The 24,730-nt window shown below is 30.8% G+C and overlaps 1 protein-coding gene across 4 annotated transcripts in view; it reads right to left on the bottom strand.

Moving 5' to 3' along the window:
* Positions 1-79: 79 nt before the first annotated feature.
* Positions 80-24,730, bottom strand: part of LOC105197222 (centrosomin) — a 30,711-nt gene continuing 6,060 nt past the window's right edge. For 2 of the 4 annotated variants that reach the window (XM_011163505.3, XM_011163504.3), the window contains exons 2-15: positions 20,450-20,505; positions 10,883-11,166; positions 10,278-10,449; positions 9,985-10,124; positions 8,734-9,144; positions 8,080-8,295; positions 7,683-8,003; positions 4,739-4,846; positions 2,813-4,060; positions 2,318-2,605; positions 2,021-2,245; positions 1,732-1,932; positions 1,080-1,305; positions 80-942 (exon numbers count right to left, since the gene is read on the bottom strand). In XM_011163505.3, coding sequence (XP_011161807.1) covers positions 731-942; positions 1,080-1,305; positions 1,732-1,932; positions 2,021-2,245; positions 2,318-2,605; positions 2,813-4,060; positions 4,739-4,846; positions 7,683-8,003; positions 8,080-8,295; positions 8,734-9,144; positions 9,985-10,124; positions 10,278-10,449; positions 10,883-11,166; positions 20,450-20,505 — 4,108 coding nt within the window. In that variant the 3' untranslated portion in view covers positions 80-730. Of the gene's footprint in view, positions 943-1,079; positions 1,306-1,731; positions 1,933-2,020; positions 2,246-2,317; positions 2,606-2,812; positions 4,061-4,738; positions 4,847-7,682; positions 8,004-8,079; positions 8,296-8,733; positions 9,145-9,984; positions 10,125-10,277; positions 10,450-10,882; positions 11,167-12,794; positions 13,019-20,449; positions 20,506-24,730 lie in introns of those variants that run through there. The other 2 variants (XM_011163506.3, XM_011163507.3) reach the window with 2 other exon arrangements.

The following is a 24,730-nucleotide window of genomic DNA, read 5'->3' on the forward strand; positions in this document are numbered from 1 at the left end:
TTTTTTTCAAAATACTTCTTTTAAAAAAGTAAAAAAATGTCAGGAATTAATGAGTTAATATAACTTATATCACGATATGTACAAATCTTGCATATCAATGGCACTTTATTCGTAGTGATTATGTACAAATGTGCTACATAACGATAATGATATATGAGATAATTATATACACACATACACAAATTTTTGTTATTCATAAAGCAAAATGTCAGCAAATGAAGACAGGCTTTGATATCAACGTTCGCGTCAGAGTATTCAACAGAGAAGTTGAAAGAACTTTCTTTTTCACAATGACAAAATCTACAAAAATGTCAAAAATGAGCATATCCTATATAAATATATACAAATCTCAATGTACAAATTCATTTTAAGCTCTCTTTCGTCTCGTTTTTTATATATTTTTTCTAAATATCGAAAATAGGTTATTCTGTGTCCATATGAAAATATTTTTTCATTTAGAAATCTTTTATGTTTAAAAATTTTGTAACATATAACGCTTATGAGTATTACAATTTTTTGTACCGATATATGTATCGCTAGTTTTCTCTTATTTCAAAAATATGAGAAGAGATAAGTGAGAAACACAGATAAAACACGATACATTGAGTGAATAATGAATATTAATCTATGAGAACACAATTCAACGAATAATAACTGTCCTATATTCTATTTTCTTCTTCCCTTTTTGTGCATAATATTTTTTGATCGATCAGTCAGTCTGTAATCTCTATTAATTGTCCAAAGGTTCGTCAAATGTTCTTGTCTTTTTAAGGACACTTCTTGTGACCATAAGCTGCTTTATTATCGCCTTTTCAACGTTCTTTTTGTTCTTGTTCGAGGTTGATAAGTGTTCAAATGTGTCCTCCAGCGCTTTCTTAGTTTTCATCAGTTTTCGCTTTAACGCTTCATTCTCCTGTTTTAAAGCTTCCACCTCTTCAAGACCTATAAAAAATAATTTCACAAAATTAGAATTACATCATTTTAAAATAAATTCAAAAACAAGTGTTACAAAATTAATTAACTTTTAGACTATAAAATAAAATTTTCAAAAATAAGAGATATAGCTTTTCGAAACGCACCTTCTATTGGTAGTGGACTTTGACTGTTTGAATCTGGAGCTCTGTGATTACCATCGTCTTCATCGCTTAATAAGTTAGTCATAGATTCCGTAATCTTTAAAGTATCTTTCAAAGGTCTCATTGTGGTAACAGCAGCGTCGCTTTCTATTCCCAAATCTGGTGAACAACTAGATTTACTGCGTCCTCCGAGGGCAGAATAATTCGTCGGTTGCCAAAATTGCGAGCCCTGTAATTACAGAAATCAAAACTCAAATCATAAGTTTATAATCAAAAAAGTTTGAAAGTTTTAAACGAAGTGTGCGATATAAAGTTATTATAAAATATAACTTATCATAATCATATAAATTGTTCATAATAATGCAATTTCATAAATAAAAATAATAAATGTACAACGGCAATTCATAAAACATCATGTGAAAAGTTTAAATAAAATAAAACAAAGTATACATGCTAAGTATTTAACGTCACGTGCAACTAGAAATTTGTTAAAGTTTCATGGTATAATGTATCAAATGTAGTTTGCAATCCGCAGTTGTGTGTGCGCCAAAAATGAACAAAATGCACTTATATATATTGTCCACTTGTAAAATGTTCTACAAATGAAGCTTAGAGACAATTAGCTGCATTTAACTTTAAAAAACGGCGAACTAACGTTATAAGGATGATATTCCTGCAAAATATCACAAGTTTGCTTGAGCGTGGCGTCCGTGGGTATTGACGATACGCCGCTCGAGCTCGCCGCTGAATCGCTAGCTTCGCACACCGCCATGTGTCTCCTGAACTCTTTATTCGCTGTTTCGAGTTCTTGTACTCTTGCTCTATGCAAATCGTTGATCTGATTGAGATCACATATCTATATGGCGATGTCACATCACGTATTAGTAATTGCACACATCGGGAAAACACTTTAGAACTAACAAACTAATAAATCGGTTCCGCACCTCTTTGCTGAATTTATCTTGCAATGAACGAACAGTCATGTCGTATCGGTTCTCCATTTTCCTCATTTCTTGCTCAAGTCTCAATTTGTCATTCGTCAACTTGGTATTCTCCACGAGTAGCTGACTGTGCAAAAGAGTGAGATGATCCAACTCTTTTCTGAGAGTGGATATGGTCGCCTTAGCAGTTTCCGTTTCTTCTTCCAACTGTTTAATTCTCGCACGCAACTAAAATGAATCGGATAACTGAAGTTTTGCAATAATTTTTATAATTAATGTATAAAAGCAGTATGCACTCACCGATTCATTCTCTTTGTTAAGTATTAAAAGGGTCTCCGTAGTTTTTCTTTCGGCACTTTCCTTATATTGCAAAAATTCAGCTTTCTGTTTGGTAATTTCGCTTGCCATTTGCTCGACATCGTTAATCTTTTTCTCCAATTGCGTCTTGCGAACGTTGTTCTGTTTGTTCTCTTTTCTCAACGTATGGAACTCGTGTATTCTTTTCTCCAAGGAAGCTTGTAACTTTTCACAAAACCTTTGTGACTTCTCCAACTTCGTAATAAACGGCATTAATTTTTCATCGATTACCTGTAGATAAAATTCAGTTATTGCTATTTCAACTATAAATTTTTAAATTAATAAAGCATGTTTATAATATAAATTACTGTAATTTTTAATTAACAGTTTATATACATTAATTTAAAAATTGATTAATGAAAACAATAATACTTCTTTAACTACATTAATAACGAAACTAATTTATCTAAAAATATACAGATATAAAAATATACTTACACAATCGAAAGAAACTTTGGTAACTAGATCGTTCCTTAGAGCGCTAAGTTCAGAATACAGCATATTATTCGTTTCTTTCAGTTCTTGTATCTGATAACTCGTGTCCAGATCGCTGAGATCATTCTGGTAGGTCTTGTAATAAGGCACATAATCCGCAGAGTCTTCAGAATCGCTGCAGGTCTTGGTGTATTTAGTGAATCTGGAGCGGCTCAGGTTCTTGTGTTGCTTCTCCTGCAGACCGATTCTGGCCATGGATACAGTTCGATCGGGTTCCGAAAACGTCTCAGAATCCGATTGTGACGCCTGATTCTTCGATGTCTCTACGTTCTCAGATCGACTCTTTTTTACGGAACCATCAATCCTATCATTCACAATTGTACCATCTTGTACGCCCATGCCTTCAAGAGCACGCACAAAATCGTCCGACAATATCTTGGAGTTAAGCAAAACATCTAATACGATCTTCTTGTGTTCGTTACCAATAGTATCCGCGCGATCGGTATTTTTGAGCATCTCTTTCATGAACTTGACCAGATCCTTCAGATGTGTGCGCAACAATTCACAGTACTTCTTCGCTCGTTCCGTTTCGTTACCGCAACCGTCGATCTCCGCGGCGATGTCGGGCTTCGATACAAGTTTCAGCCATTTCAAATAATCTACTTCCTTCTCAAGATCGTTTCGCTGTCTCGTCAGCCTCTGAACGCTCTCACTTAACATCTTGACGTCCACTGTCTCATCCCCGTTGATGTAATCGAGTCGAACGGTATCGTTCGTAAAATTTACTTTGACACCAATCTCGCCAAGCTCGCGAATCAGATTCGTCAGTTGCATGCTGCTATCAGATTCTTGAATAATCTCAGGCTTATTGCGATTCTTATCATGGCTATACGTTGCTGTCATGTAATTGTGCAGCTTAGCAATCTCCTTGTTCTTACTCCAGAGTTCTGTGTTAACTAACATCTGCAGATTTTGAGTCGTAACCTGTAGTTCCTTCGTCAGCTGTTCGATCTTATGGTTCTTTTCCTCAATTTCGGCGTTTCGTTGTTCCAACTGCTCGAGTACATTTTCTTTTTGCAGAGTATTGTCGTGATAACCGGTAGTGCTAACTTCATCCACACTGGTCACTTCGGCGTGTCTGAGCTTATCGAGTTCAGCAATTTTGTTTGCCAAGTCTTCTGTAATGATCTGCTTCTCCATCTCCAGGATCTCAATCTTTTGCTCCTTATCGAGAAGACGAACTTGAAATTCCTGTACAACGAAAAATAAATTCACTTGATTGATATAAAAGTAGACTATAATTTTATTTTTTTTTTAATTTATTTTATTTGAAAAAAATAAATAAGTATATGTAATAAATTAAAATTTTCATATGTTCGTTGTATAAATAATAATTAATAATTAAATATAGAATGTTATAAATATATTAGATGCAATTTTTTTAACTTTGATTTTAAATAAACAAAACTAAAATATAGATATAAAATATATTACAGTAATAGTAAAAAAATGTTTTGTGTATCATTTTACAATTATATTATAGATATATTGTAAATTATTATGACAAATCTATATATTATTTTCCAAATACAACATTTAACGTTTCGTATTTAAATTTTTAAAATACATTCCATTTACTGTTCGACATAAATATCACAATATTAAATAAATATAATATGTATATTTTCTTTTCAACTTTTTCGATTGTATATATTTATATATTATAATTTAATGAGAAATATAAAAAATACACAATAAACTCAATATATAATTAATAAAAATAAAATTTAATTAAAAAATCAATGATATATCATTCAATTATTTGTAAAAATAATTATTATTGTATTATTATACGTAGAGATATATTGTAAATGCATCATAATTAATGATACCACTGCAGTAAGAAATTATATTTGCATTGTGTCGTACCTTGAACTCAACTTGCGTTCGTTTTTCCAGGTGATTCTTCTCAGCTTTTATTGTCTCAATTTGGTCTCGCAGGTCGCTAATCTTGCTTTCCATTTCTTCGAAACGTTGCTGCAAGCATAAAGTATCGTACCATATCAATAAAACTCAAAACGTTAGGTTCACTGGGGAAATATTTTATTTACATGTTATATATAATTTTGATTACAATAAAATTAAATTTGTGTACATAAAAACGAGTCTTCGAGAAGAAAAAATACAGACATTACGTGCAAGTTATACATTCATACAGGGAAACAGTTACAGTAATTTGTTAACTTTTCATTTTCTTAGACCAACATCGCGGCGGTACGAGTGTGACAATCGCCGGCCCCTAAAAGGAAAACACATTTCTTGTAATCTCTCAAGTTTTTTACTGAATAAATACGCCATTCTGAGACAATAATAAAAGCGTAAAAGAATGATTGTTTCAACTGTACAAGAATATGATAGTAAATTTTCTTATTTTCAATAATTAACAGCAATATATTTTTACATATAAAAAAATATAAAATAAAGAATGACTTAAAAAATATAATTTAGAACTTATTAAAATAACAGTCTTTAATCATTAAAAATATTTCATTGTATGTGTAAATTTACAAAAGCTGCATTTTGTGTTAATTTTCTAATCGTATCTAAATAACACACACTTTCAATAAATTGTAAATTGCAATTTGATAGTATTTTTTAGAAACACAATTACAATTACAATTTTTAATTCACATCATGCTCAGGAATCTATCTAATGTCATGCAGGTTTTAACATAATAGACATATAAAGTGTTTAAAACTATAAAATGCTCTTTCAATCACAGATTTCTAATATTAAATTTAGAGTAAATTTAGAGAATCTATTTTTTTTCACTTAAAATTATTAATCTTATAATTTTAACATTATATTTCTATCTTATTTTCTATCATCAATATTATATGACATATATTTTAAGGGTAATCAATAATTTCTAGATTTTCCACATATAGATTAAAAAATGATATTGAAAAACTAATTAAATTATACAACACAAATAATATAAAATTGCATTTTCATAATGTACTAAACATATTTTACTAATTGTAAGTGGATTTTAAATAAATCATTTATAATTTGTTGTGATAATAAAACATATTTAAATAAGTATATATTAATATACATTAACAGTTTAATTTTAAATTATTCTCTAATTTTAATCTGTAGTAGGTGGCTGAAAGAGCACATTGCAGACAAGAAATTCAGACTAAAAGCATTCTTTAATAGAGATTTTAAGACAGCATTCAACGACAACACTTTCAACACCATACCTACCTCCATCCGTACCGAGGCGCACAGACAAGAAAACATATTTAAATATGTTGAACTAACTCAACCAGAGAGCAGCAACGAAAGCAGAGCGATCGATCAATCGATTCGCGAATAGATACTCTACGTCAGTGCTAGTGCAATCAGCACTGGTGAATATCCGTTAGCATAAAGACTATGCCAACTGCCTACGCATCTGGTTATAATTATCGGCTAATTTTGAATTGCTACAGCTTCCATGAAGAACAATTATTAATAAGTTTCTTCACTCTTTAATTTAAATTTTTTAAAAACGTATACTTTGAATTTTCACAAATTTCTTGGCTATCTTTATACTCTCTTAATTTATTCGACACATAGAGCAAAGTAACAACTTCCTCTCGCTACGCTGTATTAAGAGTTAGCAACTGTGCGCTATTTCCAGAAGCGCACAAACACGAATCGTTCTCGTTATATCGTCGAGATCGTTGAACGAATCGGAGACGGATTTATCTCGTTATTGCTCTCGTGTTGTTTATATTCTTGTATTGTTATTCGTTCGGCGCTACCGCGGTTGCGGCGGCTGATCGGTCGAGATGAGTTTTCGTATGAGGACTGCCGCGTATCGCGATGCATAGACCGTAAGAAGCTGCGAGAAGAGGCGACGGTCTCTATTAATAGTCAACGACCGCGTCTTCTCGCATGGTATTCCCAAGATACCAGACGAGTCCCGCTTTATGGCTCCAAAATCTTTCTCCGAGTAACACGACGAACTCTTTAAAAACTTTATAATACTTACAAGACACTGTAAAACAACAAACTTTTGCAAAAGAAAAATAAGAAAAAGAAAAGAAGTCTAATCAAAATTTTGGAAGATATATATACAAAGGCAATAATAAGAAACATTAAAAAAGCAATATATTTTATGAATATTTAATATGTCAAGTATATATTTTTATTGTATTGAAATTGAAAGTATTTAATCCTATACTAATATTTCTACATAATTTTTTAGATATCCTTGATAATTTTTCCTTTTTTAATAAATTTTGAAAAAAAAATTCAAATTTTAAACTATAAAATTGTACAAATGTGTACAAATTCCTATGTACAATAAAATACAAATGTGCAATCTACTATGTATCCTAAACACAACTGTTGCAATAAACAATAATTAAAATATGTTAAAATTTATCTAATATATCATGTGGGATTACATCGTATATCACAAAAAATAATAAAAAAAATATTTACAAAACTATAAAAAATACAAAATAGTCAAAAACATTTAAAATAAAATATTACATAATAAAGCTCATTCATATACATTGCAAGATGATTATCAAGATAATTGAGATAAAATAATAAGACACATGCAATAATGATGGCATAGAGCAGAAAAGCAGAAGTTGGGTAAATTAAGCGATTCTGAAAGAAAGAAACATTCAATACCAAGCGCTCGATATTTAATCGTTCTTCTCAGCAAGCAAAACGTGTCTCTACGTTTCAGAATTCAAAATAATATTTAAAAACATACAATTTCTTAACAATTTAGAGATCCATTTCTTAAACACAATTCTGAAACATAGAAATCAGCAAACAAGATCAGAAATGAAACGCAATATTGACCTGTTTGCAGGAATCGTTTTCGGAATCGTCCGCATTCTTAACACCGAGATCCTTCAACGAGACGGGACTATTTCTTCTCTTGCGTAACTCTGTCTCCAGTTCCAGAATCTGTCGTTCTTTGAGTGACTCTGTATTTCGCATTTGTTGCTCACGCTCTATGAAGCCTTGTATCGCTTTAATAGCCTTCTGATGCTCACTTTCCATCTTTTTCAATTTCTGCTCTACATTTTCTACTTGCTTCTGGGCGTTACACAGTTTTAATATCAACTGCTTCCTGACATCTTCTTGCTGTTGTAATTTATTGTCTCTTTCTTCCAGCTCCTGTAAAAAATTCAAGCTTTCTATTAACAAGCTAGATTATTTTATGACAACAAACAATAAGAAACGTTTCATTAACCTTTATAAGATGCCTGATTTCCCTGGAATTTCCACCTAATGGTGAACTCAAACTCGTTGCTCGTTCCTTATTTGATTCAAAATCATAGACACCATCATGATTCGCATTTTGAACACAAGACACTTTCTGTCCTGATAGCGATAGATAATCATTTGTGCACGAAATTAAAGCTGAGGGACTATTAGGCGGCGTTCGTTTGCCATAACTATTTTCGCACTGTAAAATACAATAAATATAAATTATAAATTACAATTAATACAATTATAATATATGACATTTCTCAACAAAATTAAAAGATTATTTAAAGTCAATAAAAATTACTGAATTTAAAATAAGATATCTTTGCGAAAAATGGTCGCAGAGCATTGTTTAACAAAGTGTTTTAAAGTTTAAAATTTTATTTTGTAAATGTTTTAAAGTACGTTTCTTTGTAAAAATTTCATTACAAATAACGCTAATTTAAAATAAATCTTGCAAAATTTAAGAATAAAATTTAACTTTAATGACGTGCATAGAAAAAAACAAAATTTTTGTAATTGCATAAAATATAACATTTCCTCTTTAAAATGCACTTTTAATCATTACGTTATAACTAATTATTTTTTCAATCTTGTGCTATTTTATGTCGAAAAATAAAATATCAATTTAATTCACCTGTGATAACAACGCACGATGCTTATTGTTAATCTCTGTGAGGGCGTCATCGCGCGTTTTGACGGATGCCCTCAATTGAATAATTTGATTTTTCCGTTTTTCAGACACCTGGCTGATCTCCTCGTACATCTGACACTTTTCTTCCAATAATGCGGTTTTCTGCTTAAGCAGTCTGTCTTGTTCATCAAGATCGTTTGTGTATTGTTGTACAATAGAGTCCTTTTTGAATAGTTGGTCCTTCAGATCTTTCACTTCGTCACGTAATTCCTCGATATTTCGTACTCGATCACAGTCCTGTTTCTCTCGTAATCGCGTTTCCACGTCTAATCGCTCTCTGAGTTGATCCCTCTCATTTTCAAGTTCTTGCACCCAGCTGCGCTCCTCCTCCAAACTGCCAGTTATCTGTTTCATCTAAATCACATAGTAATTATCACAAATTACACAAGTACTACACCATCTTTTGTCTCGCGTGTCACTTTTTTTTATAGGTATTATACGATTGTGAAATAAAAAGCAAATTCGTATTATGTTCCCAAGAAGCACAAGGGAAAATATTTAATTAGTATTATCTACTTTCTTCTTGAGTCTTCCCTCCCATAACATTCTCAAGGCCACTATCTATCAGCAAAATATAATGCGGTCTTGATATTACAGAAAATATCAGACAAACAAGCTAATAAAACTTATTAATTATATATCATAAAACTATACACTTCACCAGTAAATTTGAGTCAATTCTTATATGCAACGTTAATTACCGCGTAAACAAGAATTTCCTAACTAATTTCCTCCGAGACCTATTAAAATTATCAAATTGATGTTCAACCCGCAATAAAGAAAGGAAATAATTGCTGTTAATATCTCACTCTTCAAAAAGACTATCATTACTGGAGGAAGAGACAGCTTTAAAACAAGAATAAGAACATCTAAATTTCGAATAAATTCTAAATCCTGTTTTATAAGACTTATTAAATATCTTTTTTTATAATGTATTAAATTATTTTTAAAATAACCTTTATCTATTTAAAAATATCTATAATATTAGAATTATATTGTAGCTCACATAATCATATTTAAATTTACTTTTTATTATCAAAAATTTTTTCTTATTGTTAAATTAAGAGAGTTATAAGAAATTTGTAATGTAATTCAATAAATTTTTCTACGTCTTAAAATAACAGCGCGCGCACGGTTATATTCTTATAGAACAGGGTTTATTAACATTATGATTAAGCTTCAATATGAGTATACCTCTGTTTCCAGAGAAGCCACCAATTCTTCCATTTGTCGTAACTTTTCTGCGTTTTTTAACGCCTGTTCCGGAGTGATGCCAAATGTTTCCTTGTAATACATGGATGTATCCAATTCTCTTTCTTGATACTCTGCTAACTCTGGAATAACAGAAAAAAATTATATATGATAGACGCATATATAATAGATGCATAATAATAAATCTACTAGAATAAATAAAATTTATATTCCAAAATAATTTTAAATATTTGTGCAATATATGATCATAGAGCAGAGAAAATAAATCCACCTACCTTTTTCAAGCTTGGTTACTTTTTCTCGTTCTTTTTCGAGAGATTGCTGATATTGATCTTGAGTACGAGAAGTCGCTGCTTTTTGCTCTTCATATAATTTGAAAGCTCTGGCTGCCTGATTAAGAAGAACCTGCTTCTCCATTAATTCCTTCCTCAATTTCTCTAACTCTTCCTAAATATCATAATTTTAATATTAGTGATTAGTTAATAATACAGTTCATAAAATTATAATAATGTAGATTTTTATATAATACATAATTATGTTTTTCATACTGACTTTTCTTTCAAAAAGTCCAAAATAAAAAATTTCCATGATAAAAGTAAGCTAGTAGAAGCGATACAAAACAAATTATAATACTGACAAAAACAAATATTAATAAAAATAGTTCATAGCGAGATCTGTTAAACCTATGGAAATCTATTCAAACACATTTAATAAATATTTTAAATCTTTTTCACGAAAACAAAAATATGTAAGAATCATATAAAAAAAAAATTATTTTACACGTTCAATTAATTATATGGGAAAAAAAATTATTCTTCGACTTTACAATATAAAAACAATCTATATTTTTATTTTTTGATTGAATTGAATATTAATGAACCTTTAATTCTACGTTCGTTTTGATTACATCCTCGTCGGAAAAAGTCATGCCGTTTCTTGCAGGGTTTCCCTCTTCTAAGAGATAAATTCGCAATTTAAGTTGAAAGTTTTCCTTCTTCAGATTGCTTAACTCATCCTCGTACTCCTTCATGGTTCTGCCGTAACCTACTCCACCACCACCACCACCACCACCTCCACCGCCTCCTCCACCATCTCCCGATCGCGCCATCGTCGTTCCGTCTTTGTCTCCGGAGGAATTTTCACCATATGGTCTTGTGTTTCCACCTGAAACAGATATTTCATTATAGAAGTTTAAATTCATTGAATATACGCATACAATATAGATCAAATTATATTTATGCAATATATTGTTAAAAAAAATCTTGCAAACATTTGTCCTACTTATTTCTCAAATATATATTCTTTGCGTTAAATTGCACCGGTAATGCATTTCCGCACATGGTACCTTAAAAGAGAACAATGCAACGATATCACGATATCACGTGCAAAGCCGGCGCGGGTAATCGCAGATTTGCTTTCAAGCTCAATTTTCTATCTGTCATTCGAATAATCACGTTCCCAGTTCTGACCTCATTATTTCCGACACGTGCTGATAGAATCCGTATGAATTTTGAACAACCACAATATGCCACATGTGCCACATTAAATCCGAAATAATCATCTTGAAAATACTCGATTTTCCTCGCTCGATGTTGCAGATAAAACGATACAAATAAAAGAGCATCGTTCAGTTATTTTCAATGCCTACATTTTTACGAGAATTTACAAATTTTGAATAATTATTTACATGTATTTATTAAATGCTTGTCCAAGAAATTATTTCAGTAATAAACGTACGCTTTCAGTGAGTTGTTATTATGCAAAATCTTTTATTTTGTTAGTAATCATTTTCTTAGCATATTCTTTTTTGTCTCATAAAACACTAATTAATTTACTATTTAAATTTCCTGCATAAATATTTTTCTTCTCAACATCATATATCTGCAGAATATAACATAAAGAATTTTTATAATTTGTATATATTTTAGATTTAGATAAATCCATGAATAATCTATTTTTAGAATATTCTTCAGATAAGCATTTATCGAGTCAATCGGTCTATTTTTAGACTGTCTAGGCAAATCTAACCGATGCCAAATCCACCTTGCAAGATCGGGCGCCGTCGCCATGCACTTTTGAAATTAAATTATTTTGGCGCATCATCCAGCGCCAAAACTCTTTTTAACACTCTCAGAGCACAAATATATTCCAAGAAAACCTGGCACATGAATAAATTAACTAACACATCCCTTTTCTGCCCTTCAATTCCCTCTCAATTTCACTTCTGAAAAAAAAATTTTAATTGCTACATCAGCTATATAATTTTCGTTGGAGAGACAATGAGCGTTGCTATATTTCATATACTATTTTTAATGTTACTACATAATATACTATTTTTATATGTTTACTTATTCCAAAAAGAAATATGCTTTAAATGTAAATAAATGTAAACTTTTATCTTACTATTAATTGTATATAAAAACTTTTTTATTGTCTAGGTAATTGCGAGGATTTGTAAATGCTCACGACAGCTTTAATGATTATCTCTCCTCTTTTCTTCTCCTCGTTCTCTTTATACGTTCAAAGAGTAGATATGGTTACCGTCTTTAGAGTTATCCTCATTTATCACTTGCTAGCAATTGCTAGCAAACAGAAAGCAAACAGTTGCAAACAACTCGCTGTTGCAATTTCTATGACTTGATCACGTCAATTTATCATTTGTATCATCAACAATAATCGCAATCACAAGATAGGGACTGAATAATATTCAGTGCATTCTTACGTTTTATATCAATTCAATCGTAATTCAATTAATGTACATATGTAGATGATAAATATACACGAGTTTATACCAAACATAATTTCGATCCTTATTGGCTCGTCCTCAAGGTTCTTTGGATGGAGAAAAGGTCTCAGTTGCGACCTACCGCATCCCATTCCACGAAGAGCGCGTATTTGAAGTCGTTACATTTTTAAGCATACGTTTTGCGAAATCACGAAAGGGACCGGACGAGACACCGCGCCGCAAAAGAGACTTGAACGACGGCTGCACAAACACTAACTGCGACAGAACAACAAGCAACGTCGAAGACACAAGGCTATAACTTGTGGTTAAAATTATGTTCTAAATGCGCACGTGATGTCGTATAGATGTTCTTCACGAAGGTCGGACGTCCACGTGCGCTTTCCGATTGATCGATCCTGAAAAGCGTGAATGAAATAGCTCACCCTTTAACCCTCGTACGGAGGATGGCAAACAGTTTTAACATTTAAAGAATAACCTTTATAAATTATTAATATTTTCTGTAAATCTTAATTAAATTTATGACGCCAGGAAATTTATATAATTTATTAAAGAAAGTTCTTTAAAATTAAAAGATTTCTAAGAGATGTATTTTAATTATTTTATAAGACTTGTTTTATTATTAATTATTTCTATATATTATATTACAGTGATAAAAGAATTCCATGATACGTGAGATCAAAGTTACAAGTATAAAAATAGAAAAAGCTGAGAATTTAAAAAAAAAATACCAGGATGAAATGCGATAGATCATTTAAAGCAGTTAAAAATTGTCTGCATATACGCGATTCATTAAAGAGGAACAATTTTTTATTGCAATATTAAAAAATTTAGAACTAGATATAGGACAGAAAAAAATTTTATTGATGATATTGCTGCATAATATTGATATTCTCGTAACCTTAATAGGCTTTCTACAATAAGCTATTAGTCAGTATCATAAGTCATAAGCCATAAAAATTGATCAATCACAGTCAAATATTCTCTTCACATTTAAGCTTATTAATAGCTTATTGTAGAAAGCCTATAAACGTTCAATAAATCTTTTTTAATGATTCAACGTAACTATTTTCAGATTTGTATTTCAGCAAAGTCGTTCTTTCCGTGTACGATAATAGCAAATTTGCGACGAGTCTATGCCGAAATTACGAAGCTATGTAGAAACGGCTACTTTCCGGTGGAAAACGAATGACTCATCTTATCTAATTAATAATGTACACGTTCTCCTTTCGTCTTCCTATCCAAAATATCATGCTGTCACATGACTAGCGAGAACAATTATCCGTTACAGCATCCTAATTCTAATTACGTCTTTCTGTTAATTTATATCAAATTCACTGTGTTACGAAGATAATATTGTATCATTCTTTAAAATACATTTTGTGTAATATACAAAAATATGAACATGTAAAATACATTTACGTTGGGTTAAATGAAACAAAGGAAAGTAACTTCCCTAGACAATCTTTTTCGTGAGACAAGGTATTTTACGAGTACAGAGACTTTGCCATGGACGCAAAAGTTAATACCGTCGTAACGTTAAACATAAATTCGTTTTTCAGCTGTCATCGTTGGGGAGGCCATCACATGTTTTAATAGCCGATGTAAAAAGCCGTGGGGAACTCAAGGCAGCAAAAAAAGAGAGGCAGAAGCTTTGTGCGCCCACTAAAACAAATCTATTTCCTGCCTGGTCGATCGGTCGTGTCGTTTGCGCAACGGACCCCGGCGATTTTCGGCAGAAATGCAACTGTAATATCGATTCGCGCCAGCGAGTAGATGCCGCGAAGCAAGAGAGCTTGCGTATTTATAGATGACACATTTAGGCCAGAACGGTTTAAACTATCTTTATTTTGGCAGGTCAGCCGCCGTTTCGCGGGCCTCCACTTGCCGCTCTTTCCAGACCACCGATCTGGTCAGTCCCCCGGTCTGCAATCTCACCACTAACCAAAGATCTCTGCCCCGCCCTGCCCTGCTCTGTCCTGCCTCCCGTTTTCGCCTCAATAAAAACATTTTTGAAAGCAAACGCATTGTATCCCGTCAGTTTTGTTTTTATATTATTAGTACTTTAGATTAGTCTAGGCTAGTCTACTAACTAGTTTACTAAATTAGTCTTGGCTAGTCTATTAAATAAATAGTCAATTATTAAAAAAATCAGTGCAAGTTTAGTAAATTGATAGATTTCTTAGACTAAAGAAATATCAAGAAAAATGAATGTATTTTACTAAATTTATAGATAAACTATATTGTAAACTAGATTGCAAATATATACAGTATCAATCAAAAGGTTCAATAAATGCTGTTTATTGCAAAAAAACTAAATAAAGAGTAAACTAAATTGTTTGCCAAATGCATGTATTTAATTTGTGCTCTAATGCTGTAATTTAATTTCTATCCAAAGAATCAAAGAAAATAAAAAAATTAAAATCAGATACTAGTGAGCAAATGTTCAGTCAAAATTAAAAACTAATAAATATCCTTGCCTACAATCACCGATTGTGTAAAGAATAAAAAGGCACAGTCTACAAAACTAAATTATTATTAGTAGTAGTGTGCTAGTGGCCAAATGATTACTCTGATTAACGTACTAGAAATAATTTATTATAATCTAAGAACACGGTTCAAGAAAAATATGTTTAACTTTTTAAAAATGTAAATATTCATTTGAGTTAATAAATATTTAAAATCAAAGTAATAAAAAATAAATGTTTAAAAACAATTTTCCTGCTTTTGTCTGTTTAGTCTACAAATTTTGTCATTTAAACAATACTTTATACACATAATATATATTTATCTATCTATAGAGAGAGAGAAAGAGAGAGAGAGAGAGAGAGAGAGAGAGAGAGAGAGAAAGAGAGAGAATTATAAAATAATTTTTAAAAAACATAATTTTAAAAATCAATTTCCATGTTTTATAAAAAATGTTCTTTTTCTACACCTTGTTTGGTATCTTTATGCCAGATTTCGTCTCTATCATGTCTGGCATATTACAATGACCGCTTTTATATGTAAGTCATCCCACGTTATCATTCGCAAAATAGCTTTTCATTGAGCATCACTGGGCTTTGAACAACCGGCACTTATCTCTAACGGAGGCGCAAAATTGAATCTTTGGCTCGCTCATCTCCGCGTAAGAAGCGGGCCAATAACTCCTACGGTAGACCTGGATTGGAAACAAACGATATCGTCGTTTATTTCGAGAGCCCGGTTTCTAGTAGAGTGCAACTCCACGTGTTGGTCGACGACGTTGTCGGTGTCTCTAAGCCTCATTCTACAATCGGATAAACGTGGTTTTAGAGTTGTGGAAATAATAGTAATAGTAGTAAATGATGTACAAACAGATTAATCTATATGAAAGCCATTTCTTTTATTACATGTATTATATTTTGTCTGTGATATAAACAACATACATGATAAAATTATCATGATCGACTAAATCAAATTGAAAATACGCTGCATTATAAAATTTATGTAAGATATTGTATATCGCTATTTAGCATTTATTTTATTTAAAACAATAAAAAATGATAAATTGTTCCACATATTTTTAAATCATTAAAATTTTACTATAGAGTTTAGTAAAAATATAATAATAAAACATATATAATTTTACTGTATTATATGATAAAGTATTAATAAATCAGAAATTTATATGAGAGTGTATTTTATATAATGTTGAGCTACAATGATTTTCAGAATAAATTTTATGAGAAAATTCTCTTTGTGTAATGAAGTAAAGATACGTATTATGAACGTCTTCTCTGATTGGTTCACGTTTACAATAATCCTTTTGTAAGCGCAAAAAATAAAATTCAATTATTTTTCACAACATATTTTACACTTTAAATGATAAAGTTGAGAACCGCTAAAGTTACTTCTTGGACCAACTGGTGTTGCCTAAAGAAATCTGATAACTTCTAAGAGTTTTTTTAATGTTATGTTTTTAACTTTTTAATTGATACATAATAAGTGAATTATTTTAAAGAATTTATATTTATTGTCTATTACTCTGATAAGACAAAATATAATAAAAAGTACAAAACTTCAGAATTGCATTAAATATTCAATAATAGTAAGAATTGTGTACTCATATAAACAAAGAAAACAATTTTTCTAATTATAAATAATTAAAAATAAAATAGTCTTTTTGCAAGCTGAGTCATGGAAAAACAGGAACTAATACGGAATTATATTTTTCTCTGGTGTTACAAAAATAAATACGCGCTATGCGTCTCGTTACTTCGTTTGTGTCGTTGGAGTAGTTTCCCCTACTCCGTCGAACACGCTTCTGGACCCCCGAAATAAATGCTCGGCTTCCTGTCCGCGAGATCACGGCAGACATTTTTCAGACGATACAGACAATCGTTTCGGCGGGATTAGAAAACTATCTAATATTAATTGCATTCATCCTACGCATCCTTTCGTTCTGCGACACGTAAAGTACCCATGACCTTGACCATTTTACCATTTTAGATCCCCTCGAGAACTGAATCGAAGTGCGGATGTGCTCCAATTGATATAATTTAAGCACTGCTAGATTGTTACAATGACGTTGAATAAATCATAAAATTTGGGTCGGATAGTTATGGTTCGTTCGAACTCTTTAAATCTCAAACATTTGAGACAAAAACTTCGAGAATTATATCTAGGAAATATTAATACCAGTGAATTTTTTATTACATCATTGGCAACGGTTAGCAAAAGCTTGTTAAATTATTCATCATGTGTAACATCCATTAAATTTTAATCAAAAAATCAAATTAAATCCACGAAAAAAAATTAAATTGAATCATTGAATAATTTAGTAAATTTATATAAAATTTATTCTATGTATTAATAAATTGTATGTTAACAAATTTAGGATCGGATAAGTTAATATAAATTTTTTTAAGTAAATTAAATTAATTGGCTAATAAAATTAATTTAGATACCTTAAAAGTTACATAAAAAAAATTAACTAGTTAACTAATTAAAAATTAAAAGTTGCGTTAAAGTTAAATTAAAAGTTAATTTTGAGAGCATTATATATTAAATTATTAGCATTTTTAAATTATATTATTCTAAATAATAAAATAATTACAATATAGATCGTGAAATAAATTTAACATTTTATTTGTAAATTAAGTTTATATAAAATGATAAAAAAAATAATCTTTTTTATATGAGAGTGTATTTTTCCTTTATAATATTTTTTTTTGTTTATATAAGTAAATATTTAACTTAAGAAAAAAATGTGTTTTAAAAATAACTAATTAAAGGTAAAAATTAACTCATTTAAAATTAAGTTAAAAGTTATTAACTTTTTAATTTTTAACTGTTTGTAACTAGTTATTAGCCAATCCTAAATAAATTTATCCCTACTAGTTACTTGAAATTTTAAAAATTAATCTTTCATTATATACTTTATATTTACAGTGTCTCAAGTTTTCAATTTCTACCAAGTAGAACCTTTCAAAAGTAACAGTCTTCTTGAATTCCCGATTCGCAAACAAGATCACGGAAAAATTGGCAGATACATTGTTCGCTCGAATAAAATCGTGAGCAAGAAAGTTCGTTGACCTCACACCGCGGCGTAAGATACAATTAGGCAGCCACGGTATGTCACGTGCTTACGTATTTCTTTCTTTTTAATTACAGCATAAAAAATTTAGCTTTAGATAACTTCCGCTACCTTGATCCATGTAGATCAAACAGTACACAGATCTTTTGTTCCTGTTCTTGTTCTTCTCGTTATTCCTCTCATTTTTAAATTAGGTTGCATCATACTTTCACTTTCTCTCAAATTTCCCTTTATCGCACTATCGTTCGCAAAAACATGTCTATGTAAGGAAGTGTATGATGCGCAATGTGTATTAAGCTCGGGTTCCACGAGTTCATTAAAGTCAAATGACTGTGCAGTTCAATCATCCCTGTGTAGATAGTCTCCCTGATCTTTATACGCAACGGAACTTCTATATAACAATGTTGAATAATCGGCGGCTAACGGCGGAAAATGCAGATCATGCGAATGGGAGTAACGAACTGTACAGCGCGGCACACAAATTACCGGCGACCCCTTATACATTTTCACGCGACCTCTGAACGGATAAATGAAAATGTTCGCCGCGTGCAAATGCATGGGAAGATGTGTGCGCTATCTTGAATGCGAACTCTAGATATACTCGTAAAACTATTTGCGGTTCGAAAGGAAGATTCGTATTTGCTCATGGTGCATACGTACCTTAATACTGAATATTCTGAATTTATTGTTAGTTAAAATGCTCATTCGCGTCTGAACACGAAAAGTATTTAATGTGTCCAAGAACCGTTTTATGGATTCTGCGTCGAAAATAATTTCTATTTGTGTTGAACAGACAACCGCGCCGATCAAAAATTTGGACATTAAATCCATTAAATCCCATTGTTAGATACAAAATATAGTAATATGTACTAAAAAAAATTCCTAAATTATAATAAATATTTATAAAAATAGTCTCGAAAATAGCACTAATAAAATATTTACTCTATAAAAAAATACTTGAATTAAATTAGTGATTCTTGTATTATAAATAAATACATTTACATTTAGTAAATTTTTCATTAGCACTAGTCAAAAAAAATTTATAAAAATTTAATAATATTTCGCTCAATGTATGTATAGAAAATGTTCTATAACTTATAAATTATAAATAACCTATAATAATTCTAATAAAATTCTAATCTACATTAAATGTATAATTGTACGACTTATGTCGCTTAACAATTTTTTTGCAAAAGTTGATTGGAAAATAATTTTATAAAGTTTTATTTTTAAAGAATTTTAAAAAAATTCCAATAATAAAAGCAAATAAGAAAATTTAGTTATTATTAATAAATTTTGAATGAAATTTTTTAAAAATAAGGATGTTTAATTATTTTATTTAAAAAAAAATCAAAATGGGAATTAGAGAATAATATCAAATTTCGCTATTAAATAACAAGAAAATTTTGTGTGATATTTTTATACATAGATATCAAAATAGATTAATTATTATATTTCGCAATTGGGATAAATGATAATCAGCCAAGAACAATATAATTGAAAGTGTTGCGAACAGCATCACATACACGTTACATCTGCAGCCGTAATTGGAATAAAACCAGAGGGGGATTCAATTACTTAAGGGAAATGACCAATAAATGTGGGCGTGCAAGGGAAAAGGCCACATAATCGAGCCACCCTATAGTGATCTGCAATATCGATGACGACTCGTTCAAGTGGCGAACTGATCCGTCAAGATATCTGCTGATATAATCGCCGCTACGAGGCCGTAAGTAATAAATACGAGTGTAATCGTTCGCTACTTGATCGCTACGATCTTCCGCCTCGCCTTCGCCTTTATAGAGCGTAAAATTATATCCGGCTATTCTTAGGAACGCTATTCCTGGCAAAAGAAATATTAATTGTACGCATCATCGAAGAAGCACGATGCACAGATAACAGAAGAGAAAATTTAAAAGATTTAATACATAATCCTGAATTTCACATCTTAAATTCTTAATCATTTCTCCAATTTTCCTACTCAACTTTTATCTGAAATATTGTGAATTTTGTAATTAGTTGATAACTAATAATTAATGCAAGACGAATCCACAGGGTTAATTAACTAAAATAATTATTGTACTAATAAAGATTATAATTATTATCGCTATTAAGTTTATTGATAAAAATATACAGATGATATTTACCGTTTGTTAATGGCAAGGTTTGACTCATTGTGATCTCCTGCAACGGCATGTTGGTGCTGCAACAAAATTGAATAAAATTAAGACATATTCATTTATCAACTCTTAAAATTTATTCTATCAGTTTTGTATACACCACACCTAAATATGGCATACTCAAGCCAACGTTGATTGCTTAAAACATTTATAAAAATATTTCTTAATGCCAATTTCTTATAAATACTAAATGATTCTGATGCTTAGCACGGGCAAAAATTTTACTAAAATATACTCATATGAAAAGAACTGATTCCTCCTATACAATGAAATAATTTTAGCGTTATTGGAAAAGGTGTAATGAAGAACAGTGAATGAGTAGATATTTTCGGAATGAGACCAAAAATGGAATGAAGGTATGTGCTCCTGGGACACGAGGACCGAATTAGATAAAAGGATGGAGTTTGAAAAGGATCAAAGTGAGCATCGAGTGTGTTCTATTTTCAAGACTCCGATGGGACATTTAAAGCCAAAAAACTGACATAATAAAGCTAGCCTCGACACGTAAGCTAGTGAACAATGATTTGCAGGAGCATAAAGAGTACGAATAAGGCCTGCCTGCCAACATTATTAATAGTACATTAGTTATTAATAGTCCAGCAATTTCTCGAAACATAGTATTCGCGATTCTTTATCACGCTCATGATTTAAAAATAAAACAGTATGTCTGGAACTTATTTATATTAATTTTATAACCGTAATATAATTTTGTATACAGAAATTTTTTAATATATTTTTCGTAATAATATACTTTTCAAAATAATTAATAATTTATATTATTAGTAATTGATTAATCTCATTCATTTCTCGAGAATTAAACGTTTTCCGTAATAATTAGTAAATAAATATTATTTTTATGAAATTGACAAGATCAATTAGACGATTGTTCAAAATTTATGTGGGAGAAATTGAACAGAATAATATTTCCATCGAAATTTTCGTTATGCAACGAATAAAGAAACGTAACAAGCCATTTTCGTAATGGCCGCAGAAAAGGAACAGTTACGTGAAGTTAATCGTTTATGCGGAATTTATTTCATCTGGGCGGTACCTCTCTGCCTAGAAGTCATTACTGGTATAGCTTAAAGTGGCGCAAAGTGTTCGGCTACGAGAGTATATTAATTCGTTGCAGCCGAGCCGTCTCGCAGCTCGCTCTGGCGATGAAAGAGTGGCAGGGAACCGCAGGATTTCCAGTAAGGTTTTATTTAGATTTCACGCAAATTCTCCCTCTCTCTTCGGTTCGTCTTCCAAAACGCTGCGATGCGAAATGAGTAATTAATCTCCGCCTCGCGCGTCTTTTACGTTATATTACTCGCATAGCGAGTCACACCAGCGGGCCGATGCACGATCTCCAAGAAGGATATCCGAAATGTTCTAAAATCGGTATCCTCTTTAAAGAGATCGTAAAATAGCTAAAAATTGTAACGGTTAAATAACACGGTTGAAAAATGAAGACTTTTTATTTAATAGTAAAATATATAATAATAGATGAAAATAAATAATATTTTAAGATATAAAAAATATCAAATTACGATATAAAAATGAAAGCAGAATTTTATATGTATTATTCACATAGAATTCTACAATAAACAAAATTCCGCGTAAACAGGAAAAACAGATAATAACTACAGATGTGATAATATAGGTGTGAAATACAAGCGAAAAGTATACACAGTGACTCAGAATTGATAGGCTCACGTTATCTTTGGGTACGAACTTTTCAAGAAGTTAATGGCGTTATTTATCAAATGTATGTATTATTTAAGAGAGCTAGTTGTGCACAGTAAATATACATATACATATAAATATAAAATAAAATTTTTTTTGAGAAAAAACTTGTTTAATATATGAGTGCCTCTCTCTTTATAATACCTTTCATTAAACTTATACAAACTTCTTACTCTAAGTCAGAAGACAACATATTTGCAGATTCCTAAAAACACCTTAGTCTTATGTGTAAAATTCACTTCGTCCAGAACAAAAGGACAGCATTCAAAAATATAGATTCTTTCACGTACGAAATCTCCTTCCGAGTCTCATAAGCTAGAAATAGCCACGCGATAGGAAGCGTTCGCGAATTATAACAAGATCCGTGCAAAGAGTATCGCGTTTCGCAGAAAAGGCGACATTCTAAGAAAAACACACCGTCATAATATAGAACCGCGGCAAAATGTGCTCGGAGTATTAAAGATCACGATGCGAGAGAAGATCTATAATAGGTATCACGGAAACTGCACAATTTCCCCGAAGAGTGAAACTCATGAGACAAAACTGAACACAAGAAGCTACATAGCTGCTACACCATTCGTACAATTGATGTATAATTGACCAATTTAATAAAATGTTAATTCAATTAGTGTTCTTCATACTATTGTTTGCAATTGAACTTAAAGTGCATTATTTACCGTTAATTATTATTATTATAGCAAGATTTCTTGTGCAGATTATGATACAGTATTAAAAAGTTGACTTGCGTACACAAACAATACTAGGTGTTCGCACAGCCGTTATATCCGTGTATAATCTTCAGTTATAATTAGAAGACACGTGGTAGACATAAGGTAATACACAATTTCATATAGTCGTTACGTAAGAGAGAATTAAAATGTACATATACATAAATAGTACAAGTGTCCAGTGTCACTTGTAATTATTTGCACCCGTACAAGCTTCAAAAGTATTTACAGAAGTATTTATTTTATGCACAAACATTTTCATATTTTACAATTAGTCCAATAGAGTATTATTTAACTATTTTTTTTTTATAGTTTCGAAGAAGAGTAGTTTCGAGTATCTAAGATACTCTATTGGACTAAATTAGCATCGAAGAAAATTATTAAACGACACAATAACGTAAATAATGAAATAAAATAATTGCTTGCAATAATAAATGTATTATTTTTGAATGACATAATATTCAAGCTATTTTGTACTTAAAAAATGTAATAAATTAAATTTTTATCCCCTTCTATGTTGTAGAAAGCAAAACATTAATATAAATGGCCTGACAAAAATAAAATTTTTTAGATTCTTTTATTGTTAACATATAATTTTCTATACAATTTTACTTTTTTTATTAAATTTAATTAAATTTTATCACTTTTAATATATTAATTTTTTAAGAATTATTTACACCCACACACACACATATAAAATGTAAAATATCATTAATGCTCTAGCAGCATTTAAATATTATAATTGCGTATATTACGAAGAGAATGAAGATATCTATAAATTATAATCTTAGTGAGTTTTCAGTTCATAAAATTTTCCGACTTGACAACTGAATTTTCTTTAACGAGCAACGGATGCAGAAGATGCGTGTCGGTTTTACGACTTTACCCCTATGCCCATCCGACACCGATATATTAAGCGCTACCCTTACACCAGGTTTAACCACTCCAGATACAGACTTCTAAGAATCTTGCAGTTCTACCAAGAAAACGCGTGTCGGATGACGTTAAAGGGCCCCAAAGACAGATGCAGACGCGCATTATGCGATAACATAGCGTTAAGCGTAAATTCGTCTGCGAGACTGCATTACGTTACGTGATATATGATTCATTTGTATGCTTTTGTAAGTATATGATATATTGCAAGATGATTCAATTTTAGATTACGGTGAAAATCAAAATGAGTTGTCGAAATTTAATCTCGATTTTGAAAAATTAATATCTTTTGTTACGAGCTGTACAACTGATCGTGATTGTTAACTAAAGGTATCATTTATATTAGGAAGAAAATATCTTGCGCTAATGTAGATAATTTAAATTTTAAATTACTCAATTTAATTTTATTTAATTTTGTTTTTTTTTATTTAATTAAAATTTTACATTTTGCATATCTTCTACATCGCTTCAGAATAATTAAGGATAAATGTGACATTCGTAATAAAGATAAAAATTAAAATCAAGTATATTAAAAAAAATGCATTATATTAAAGTACAATAAGGCTGTCTCGTTCAAAAAACGAGGAAAGATTGGTAACGCTCTTTTAACAAATAAAATCCAGACAAAGGAAACGTTTGTATTATATACACGAGATGAGAGAGCTCCTTCTGACGAGGGAGTGTACCATCATCGAGTAGCCATCATCTGACAACATGATGGATGTATAAAAACAGATAATCGATCGAAGTGTACAACAGTCTCAGTCGAATGTAGCTAGCAGCAGTCACATGGACCAAAACATGCATGTTTCAATTTCTAATACTAATAATTAGAGCACTATTAAAGTATTAAAAGTAT

Source organism: Solenopsis invicta, chromosome 3, assembly GCF_016802725.1.
Source record: "Solenopsis invicta isolate M01_SB chromosome 3, UNIL_Sinv_3.0, whole genome shotgun sequence".
Taxonomy (NCBI): domain Eukaryota; kingdom Metazoa; phylum Arthropoda; class Insecta; order Hymenoptera; family Formicidae; genus Solenopsis; species Solenopsis invicta.